The 9599-nt window shown below is 45.8% G+C and overlaps 1 protein-coding gene across 1 annotated transcript; it reads right to left on the minus strand.

Annotated features, from left to right (window-relative positions):
• Window positions 1–354: 354 nt before the first annotated feature.
• Tcl1a (TCL1 family AKT coactivator A) lies at window positions 355–3690 on the minus strand. Its single transcript, XM_048799535.1, has 3 exons — window positions 3451–3690; window positions 869–1063; window positions 355–493 (listed from the first exon to the last, which is right to left on the minus strand). Exons 1-3 carry the CDS (start codon window positions 3664–3666, stop codon window positions 443–445), a joined length of 462 nt encoding a protein of 153 aa, XP_048655492.1. The 5' UTR covers window positions 3667–3690; the 3' UTR covers window positions 355–442.
• Between the last annotated feature and the right edge of the window lie 5909 nt (window positions 3691–9599).

Genomic DNA, 9599 nt, shown 5'->3' on the forward strand with positions numbered 1-9599 from the left:
GGGCGTGGCCGGGACTGCGTGGGCTGCTGTGGCCCCCGGAGGCTCAGGCCTGGCATCGGCACCAGGCAAAGCATGAAGGTGGGTGGGGGTGGCTGGGTCGGAAGACCTAGATTTGAAACCTGGCTCTGCCACCAGAAGTCACTGTAGTGCTTGAAACTGGTCTTGTAACCTCTGACGTCTAAAAGGCCCAGCTAGGCTGATGGGACCATCAAGTCACACGGCTATTTAATACAGTGATGTCTATAAAAGTGTCAGCTGTGACCTGTGCAGCCCTGCTCAGATGGGTGTGAAGCAAAAATTTACCAGAGGGCTCTGACTCTCTAGGTGGCAAAGGAAAGCCTGGGGTTGGGGGGGTGGGCCTCCAGAAGCCTGGCCCAACCCCGGGACCCTCTGGGCAATAGGTGGGGAGGGGTCCACTAAGCCCTCAAGGATGCTCACCATGTCATTCAGGGGTCGGCAGCATTTCCAGGAGCATGTCCTCTACCCTGTTGTACTGAGGGTGGGGACGCAGGAAGGGAGAGAAACAAGGAGTGATCAGACCAGTGCCCTGCCAACTCTCCCTCCATCCCTGCCTAGGCGTTCTAGTGGCCTGGGCAGCAGGCGGGACCTGGATGGCACAGGTCTTCCCCTTCAGGCTTGGCCTGTGACTGTTGGCCAAAGAGGGTCTCCCTGGGGACCTGAGAGGACAACCAGTCTTCCAGTTGTAACTACTTTCTGATCCAGCCCGTTGCCACCCACGTTGTTAATCCCCTCCATTATTTTAACTTTGGTGCTTGGACAGGGAACACAGAACACAGAGGCCAACATGGGGTGGGAGCAGGGCTGCCCAAGGTCCCCCACTCTGTCCCCGGGGGAGACCTGTGCTTGCCTCGATGTGGTACACTATGCGCCAGAGGCTGGAGTCTGAGCCTCGGTATCTTCTTTCAGGGTACAGCTGATACAACAAAGGCAGGAGGCTCGGAGTCATCTCAGTGGGACTCAGAGGGTTATCCAAGGGGTAGTCTTCCTGGCGCATGAGCACCTGGAGGCTACCCTCCATCTGCAGAGGAAAAAGTAGGGAACACTTTCAGGTCCCGCTCACCAGCTCCTCCAGGCCACCCAGCAGCCCTGGCCTGCACTTACAGGGGCCAAGCACGAGAGGCTGGCGGTCACTGCCCCCAACACTCAGCTCCAGCCACATATGCTCTTCTCAGGGACTCTGGTGGCCAGTAGTCTAGCCAGCCAGGCAGGCCGTAAATGCACACTTTTTCCTGCCAAGCTGCCAGTGGCTAGGCTAGACCCGGGGGCCCTTCTGCCTGGAGCCCTTTCAGCCATCATGGGATTTTTTTCCCTTTCATTTTAAACATTTTGTCCAAGCTCCTCCTCTAAACACAGTATCTCAGCTCCCCAGTCTGGTGACAGACCAACCTCACTCCCTACCTACCACTGTCTCCTGCCTGGACTGTGGTGACAACCTCCTGACTTGCCGGGGCCTGTGCCTGCTCTCTGCCCAGCACCTCCCAGCACAGGCAGAACAATTCTGAAAGTCCCAAAGGCCCATACAGCCAGGCCCCTGCTGCCCTGCCCTGTTAGCCACCTTCCACCTCACTCTGGCCACACAGGCTCCTGGCTTTTCTGGGACCTGTACCATTCTGCCTGCTTCTAGAAATCCTCTGCATCTACTGCCTTCCTTGCTTGGAACATTCTCCCCAAAGCTACACGGGACTCGCACCCTTCTTTTAGGGGTCTCTACTCAAATGCATGTCTGTTAAAATATAACAAAGCAATGTGACAGAGTGGAGACGAAACCCACTGGTTTTATCAATAACTGCACATCAGCTTCATTCACCAACTCAAGGACAAAAATATCCACAAAGCCCAACCCTAGGGACTCTCAGCCTCTCAGCCCCATTTTTCTCCTGCACAACTTAGTACCAGCTTCATTATTTTGATACAGTGGGTTTCTGTCACCTTTACTGCAAATCCTCAAGCCCAGAACTGTACTTGGCATATAAACTAGGCACTCACATTTGTTCAGCCAGTATTTCTCCACAAGTGAAAATAGTTCTATAAAATTGTTACAAATCACTGTCAAAAAAAAAAAAAATATTTGGATCACAGTGCAAGGTGTCGGTGCCCTGGAAATCACCATTCTTGTGTTTATAGTCTTTTATATCCTTTAACTATTTTCATTTTGTATTATTCCTCCTTTTTATTAATTTAAGAAAATCCTTCCATATTAGAGATACTGGTTCTTGGATTTACGCGAGTCAGATCCTGCCCCACTGTGTGAGGATGTGTTATTTTTCAGGTAGCATTTATCGTGATTGTGAAAAACTGTCTGGCTTGTGGTTTTGGTGAGAAGATGTTCCCCAACTAGAGATTAAAAAAAGATATTTGCCTAAATTTTTTTCAGATACTTGACTTAAAACAAAGAAAATATTTAACTTGATTTTGGAAAAGGTCTATATGTATATTTAGAAATTTTGGGGGGGTTGGGGGGGTGGTACCAGGATTGAATTCAGGGGCACTCGACCACTGAGCCACATCCCCAGCCCTATTTTGTATTTTATTTAAAGACAGGGTCTCACTGAGTTGCTTAGCGCCTTGGTTTTGCTGAGGCTGGCTTTGAACTCTTGATGCTCCTGCCTCAGCCTCTGGAGCAACTGGGCCCGGCTATACTTAGAAATTTTAAAGAACAATAAAATTGCAAATTTAGGTGGTAGTAAAGAGCCTGTTGCAACCTTATCTTACCTGCTAGCAGCACTACCTTGGACAGGTTTACATGTTTAAGCCTCAGTTTCTCATTAGCAAATTAGAGACATAGTCAACCCTTAATAGCCTTTTCCTGTATACTATATTACATGCATGTTCTAAGGTTTATGTATGGAGTTGCAACAATTTTTGCTTCTATTTCTTTGAGCAAATCCAACCTCTGATGGATAGTACCTTTTTTAAAAAAAAATAAAAGAGTTATATTTCTTACAAAGACCTGTTAACACTAAAGAGTAATCTTAAGGGCTCATACATAAAATGAAGTCAAAGTTTGATACTGCTGTTGCCTGCTAAGTTTATCTGTTCCAAAGCTTCCAGGGGATACAAAAACCCTGCCGTCCAGGGCACAGCTTCTCACACTAGCTTATAGCTATCTACTGAATGTGCTTTTTAAAATACAGATTTCTGGGGCCCACCTAAGCAGACTCTGGTAAGTGACCCATGCACTAATCACTTCCTTTAAAGATATTCCCATTTTATATAAACTAGGACCTTGAAGCCCTGAAGAGTCCTCTTTTGCTCAGCATCATGCATGCTCCGAGACAATAGGTCCCTATCCTTGGCCAACATGCCCTAGCAGTTTTCCCAGCCTCCTGGAAGAACTCTTTTTCATCCTACAGAGCCCAGTTCTAAAAAGTTTCAGCTGGGGCCGCCCTGGACGGACCAGCCTTCTAAGTCTTCGGGCGGTGCCTTCACCATGCGGGACAGGAGAGGCTCCTCTGGGCCCGAGGAACTCGAGGGGCTGGGCCCAGGCTCATTCGCAGGCAGGGCCCGCCCAGGGCTCACGAGGTGTACCTTGATGATGATGGGCAACCAGGTTCGATAGGTCTCGTCCACAAACAAGAGCATGTTCCACCTCCACAGGTGGTCGGGGTCCGGGGGGTAATCCGGTTCGAATGGGAACCCTTCCATGACACCTTTTGTGTCCCTGCAAAAGAGACGGGAGCGGAGCCAGGTGCCGCTGCCCGCTAACGCTGGGCTGCAGGACTGCTGGGCTTTATAGTCTCCAGCGCCGGCGCCCCCTGGCTGCGGGGCGGGAGGAGGCGGGGCTCGAGACACGTGGGCGGGGATAGGGGCGGGGCGCGAAGCCTTGCTCTCTGCAACCCTGGTAGCATCTAGGAGTGCAGACCCGGTCCCGTCAGGCCCCGGGGCTTCCCCGAGGCTCCCACCCGGCCTTGCCCTCTGGGCACTACCCACTGCTGGGGCCCTGGGGCTTTGGCTCAGAACTCAACTGTGCACTGAGAAAGCAACCCAGAGCCTGGGGGCCCCCTCCACATTTGGGGGTTTAGAAGAAACCCACAGGAGCCTGAACCAGGCCTAGGTTTTCCCAGGTTCACTAAATCACCTTCAGCCTGAGCTTTTGTGTGGCACAATCAATTTCCTTGGCAAACTGCAACTCCGGAAGCACCCCCCACCCTAAGACATGCCTTTTCCATGGCTTTGAGGATGCTGTGGTCATCTATTAGCTATTGCAAAACTTGGTGTTGTGGACACGTGGGTTTTTCCCTTTATGCTTTGAGTTCATTAGTGAACGCATCATTTAATATGAATACTTAAAAAAAGAAACCCCTTTCTCCACCCCAAGATCAATGGATTTGAAAAGTCCCTAGGTTATATGATTCAAACCATCTCTTTGTAAATTACAACAAATAAGGAAAACAATTTCACTTCATTTTGCAGTAACACATGCCCATTAAGACAATTAAGTAAGTAAACCATAATGAAAAACATGTAAGATCGGCTCCAGGCTGGTTGCTCAAACATCACTGCTGGTAGCAGTTTGGTGCCTCATCTTCTAGCTCTTTCCTCTCTGAAGAAGTACTGAGAAAACCATTAGTGATCTTTGAAATGCCACTCAAGTGAAAATAAGAGATCAGGAAGGGGCATGTGCTCCACCTGGCAGGTGAGTTTCTGCTTCTGCGCTTATCCAGACAGCCCAGTTCCCAGGTTGGCAGAAGCTGAGGTAGCTCAAGGTCAGAGAGGTATACTTAGATTAACCAGGAACACAAGTAGAAGACAACAGCAAAGCCAAGCTTGGAGGCCGAGCAGCTGTGAGCCCAGCAACCATCTTTGCTCGTGCAGCTCTAAGTGATGTGAGTATATAATGTTCAGACTTGAGGTTTTCAGGCCGATTTCCCTGTGGATGGCTTTTTGACTCCAGTCCCACATAGCCACACAACGAGATGAAAACCTCAGGAATAAGCTCTTGTCAGGGAAGTCTGAGCCAAGTCCAAAGCTTTGAAGTCAGAAATGTTAAATCCAGGTTAAAGGCCTCGGGATGGCCTTTTGTGGCATGGGAAGGGGGTCCTCCAGGAACCAGTGTAGCCACTGATCCAGCCACAGCCATGGCCCCAGGACTCAGAATGCTACTGAATTTGTCCATTTTGTTCATACCCACTCTGCTTTTCTAAGAGGCCATAAAGAAATAAATAATGGGCCAAGAATCAGATCCACTTGGTTGGGTGAGTTTCTGAATGTTCTGGGAAAATGACTCCTTTTTTCCCCCCACTTTGAAAAAGAATATTTCTTTAATTTTGCACAAGGGCTTCTTAATATGGAGCAAGAGTATGTACCATTCTTGTGTGGGATTTAGAAACTTACTTGAGAAAGGGTTCCAAAAAATGAAATGAAATAAGGATGATTGAGGCCTTTTGGGCAGCTGCTGTGGGGGCCTTGGCCCTTCTTCATGGAAATTCTACCAGAGGAAACAACTGCTTTGGTGTGGCCTAGTAGACAGGGAGCCTCCCAGCATGGTATCTGCCTGTCTTAGAGCTCCAATGTCAGTCTTTTGAACTTTCTGTTCCCTTCTGACTCTTTCCTTATTAGTCTGAGGGTTCCCTGAGAATATGGAAGTAGATGCTTGACGAATTATTTTCCCTAGCTAAAGCTCTCAGTCCTGCCTTAGGCCTAGTTTTGACTTGACCACTATCGCCTGTCAGCTTGGAAGATCCTTTGCCAGCTCGGCCTCAGTGCCCCACTTTTGAAATGAATGGGCCAGGTTCTGTGTGTCCATTTCTGTCTCAATAGTCTCTGATCTTTCAACAGAGTGGCTCAGGGAGGAGGGATTTGATAAAACGTGGAAGCTTGTGAAGTTAGCTCAGGAAAGACTACAGGACTGAGGGCTCTGGATATCAAGGACCCCTGCAAAATTCACTCTTCTGGAGTGAGAAAGCCATCCTTCTTGTTTGGGTTCCCAAGAAGGGGATTAAGTATGAGTCACCGTCAGCAGGATGATCTACAGCCTTGGTATACCAAGTGTGGACCCTGGAGCTTCCACAGCATCACCTGGAGCTCATGAGGACTGCAGAATCCCAGCCTCCCCAGGCCTCCTGAATTAGAATCTGCATCATAACAAGACTACCAGGTGATCTGTGGGCATACAAGGGTGGGGCAGGGGGAGGAGATGGCTCATCCTCTAATGCTGGCTTGCTCTCTCGAGGACACAAGATGAAGATATGTGTTTCTGTATCATTTAGCTCTAGGCTATTCGTTTTCTGTTAAAATCACATCTAGGGCTGGGGATGTGGCTCAAGTGGTAGCGCGCTCGCCTGGCATGCGTGCGGCCCGGGTTCGATCCTCAGCACCAAACAAAGATGTTGTGTCCGCCGAAAACTGAAAAATAAATATTAAAAATTCTCTCTCTCTCTCTCTCTCTCTCTCTCTCTCTTAAAAAAAAAAAATCACATCTAATGTACAGCTTTTCCTCTTAGAAGAAAATCCTAGTAACCAAAGTCAACCCAGCTAATTATTGTCAGTGATTGCAACAAATTGTGAAGACCGTGCTTAGAAGGCCTTCAGTGCCCAGGCCTCTGGCTCCTGCTCTGACTGGCCCTATACCACTAAGAATCACCTGGGAAGCTTGCATAAAATGCCTAAATCTGGAACCAGCCCGATCCAGGTAGTTCAGAATCTCTGAAACAGGCTTGTGTATTCTTCTTATTTTTTTAATGACCCTTTGAGTGATTTCACATGCAGCCAGGGGTGAGTACCACTTAGATTTGAGTTGCTGGTTTTGAGGTATGAACAGATTTATAAAACTAACCATGAAAATTTCAAAGCTCTTCTTTCTACCACCAGTTCTCATTTGTATCCCTCATCCCAACCCCATATTTTACTTTTTCCCCTTTGACCTACTTTAAATCTGCTGCTTCCAATCTTTTGTGGGCAAGGAACCAGAACACTGACTTTATTGGCATTGTGAGCATCTGAGGCCTTGCCACTGGGCACGTCTTAGAAGCCCTGAAGGGTCCATGTCAAGCTTCCATGCTCCAGCCTGGAGTGGGATTTTTGGTTATTCCTAGATCTGGGCCATATTTCAGTTAATTAAAACTGTAGATGAAGTGAGGGTAAAACGATGCTATTACCTTTACACATAAGGGATGAAATTGTACCTCTAGACTAATGGAGAATCTGGGACAAGGATATTTAAAGTAGAACTTGGGGACTGGTCCTAGTACTACCACCGCTTAGCTACCATCTCTCTCTTTAAACTTAGCAAGAGTTTTCTTTAAGTTCTAAGTGCTTCTCCAACTTTCAGGTGCACACGAGGATCTTGTTGAAATGCAGAGTCTGAGTTGGTAGGGTTGGGGCAGTCCCTGAGATTCTGCATTTTTCAAACGTTTCTAGGTGAGGCTAATTCTGATGTGCTATGAACCACCACTGTGTGGCAAGGCTCTAACTCCACCCTGTCCCCATGCACAAAACAAATGCAAACTGGCAACACAACCCATCACCCCTGCTCATGCATGCCCAGTAGTGGACGCTGAGAAGCTGTGGAGTGAGCACTGAATTTGTGTCATTCATTTCTTGACCCTGAGATTATTGCACATTTTGGAAATTTCCTACAGTATTTTTGGTGTTTCATATCAACTTATTTTTTTCTTCTAGTTCCACTCTTAATCTTTCTTTAAATTTAACTTGGTTATAGTAATTTTCCCTCAGAAACATATTTCATATACTGCATCTTTTTATTCCTCCTCAAAAACTGGCTCACAATCTTCATGTTTCTAGATAAACTGATATAATATCTTGACTATGGATTTCATTCAGATTTACACTGAAAATGTCCTTTGTATTTGAAAATGTCCTTTGTATTTGCAAAGTATCTCATGACCTAACTTAATATTAGGGATTTTTATATGGAATTCTAGTTGATTAATATGTGTGGGGCTTGTTTTTATGTGGGCAGTATAGACATATGCTCCATAGGTCTGGGTTGGATAGGAACAAGCTTGTTTATTTTTCCAACTGTTTAGCCAGTCTCCCAAACACTGCTGAATAATGTATCCTTTTATATAAGATTTCTGAACAATCTGTCCTTCTACACAAGATTTCAAAGATTATTCTACACAGAGAAATTAATCTTAAGTAGGTTCCACCATTATTTGATACATAGTTCCTGTGTTGAAACGGGGCTGTTTCTGGGCTTGCTCGCTCTCTCAAAAAACAAACAAACAAAAAAACCCACACTTCCAGAGAAATCATTATGAATTTGGAATACCTTGTGGGGTAGTTCCTACCGCCTTTTCAGTCTTTTTCAAAATCGTTTAGCTATTGGTGAACTTTTGCATTTCTGTATGTCTTCTCAAGACTTTTTTTTTTTTTTTCTTTTTTTGCATTTCACTGAATTTATACATTGGGGAATTTTTTTTTCTTTAATTGAACTTTATAATATCCTCCATGGAAGTGCTGCATATTTTTGTTCAGTGTGTTTCTTCCTGTTTAACAATTTTGTTGTTTTCATATTTTACAATTGTTGTTTTCATGAATTAAAAATTCATCAAATTTTCAGGTACTGGGGATTGAACCGAGGGGCTACTACAGAACGACATCCCCAACCTTTTCTATTTTGAGACAGGGTCTTACCAATTAGCCAAGGCTGGCCTCCACTTTGCTTTGCTTCTACCTCAGCCTCCTGAATTGCTAGGATTACAGGTGTGCACCACCATGCCTGGCTAAACTCTTATATTAGTTTATGTTTTTTTAAATATTTTTTAGTTATACATGGACACAATATCTTTATTTTGTTTATTTATTTTTATTTGGTGCTGAGGGTTGAACCCAGTGCCTCACAAGTAAGAAGCAAGCGCTTTACCATTGAGCCACAGCCCCTCTTGTATTAGTTTCAATGATTGGTTTAGCAGCAAATTATAGCTTTCCCCTGCTTTTCTTGTTTTTTTTTTTTTTAACATTTGTTTAGTTTTCGGCAGACACAACATCTTTATTTGTATGTGGTGCTGAGGATCGAACCCAGGCCGCACGCGCGCTACGGCTTGAGCCACATCCTCAGCCCCTCCCCTGCTTTTCTTTTCCAGTACTTATATACCCCTATGTCAATCTGTCTCTTAAGCAAGTGTTTTATGATAGCAATCCTCATTTAAAAATTATATCCCAGATATGCAGTGTTTTTGGGGTACAGGCATGGTTTGGAATCATGTTGCCTATGTTCATATCCCATCATGTTATGGTTTAGATGTGGTGTCCCCCAAAAACTCCTGTGTGAGACAATGCAAGAAGGTTTGGAGGAGAAATGATTGGGTGTAGTCTTAACCTGAGTGGTAACTGGAGGCAGGTGGGGTGCGAGGCTATGGGGTACATATTTGTATCTGGCATCTCTCTCTGCTTTCTGATCGCCATGTAAGCTGCTTCCCTCCACCACACTCTCCCGCCATGATGTTTTGCCTCACCCTGATCCCCAAGGAATGGAGTCTGCTGTCTGTAGATTGAGACCTCTGAAACCATGAGCCCCCAAATAAACTTTTCCTCCTCTACAGTTGTTCTGGTGAGTCCTTTTAGTCATAGCAGCAAAAAAAAAAAAAAAAAAAAAAAAAAAAAAAAAAAAAAAA

The sequence above is a fragment of the Marmota marmota genome, unplaced genomic scaffold (assembly GCF_001458135.2).
Source record: "Marmota marmota marmota unplaced genomic scaffold, marMar, whole genome shotgun sequence".
Classification (NCBI taxonomy): domain Eukaryota; kingdom Metazoa; phylum Chordata; class Mammalia; order Rodentia; family Sciuridae; genus Marmota; species Marmota marmota.

Excerpts from the sequence above, each read along its gene's own strand:
- Tcl1a (XM_048799535.1), bottom strand. The coding sequence starts at position 3,666 with ATGGAAGGGTTCCCATTCGAACCGGATTACCCCCCGGACCCCGACCAC. Across the intron at positions 1,064-3,450 it reads AGCCTCTCCTGTCCCGCATG|TGTTCCCTACTTTTTCCTCT; the intron begins GTGAAGGCACCG and ends GGGACCTGAAAG. Across the intron at positions 494-868 it reads GCATAGTGTACCACATCGAG|TACAACAGGGTAGAGGACAT; the intron begins GCAAGCACAGGT and ends CCCCACCCTCAG.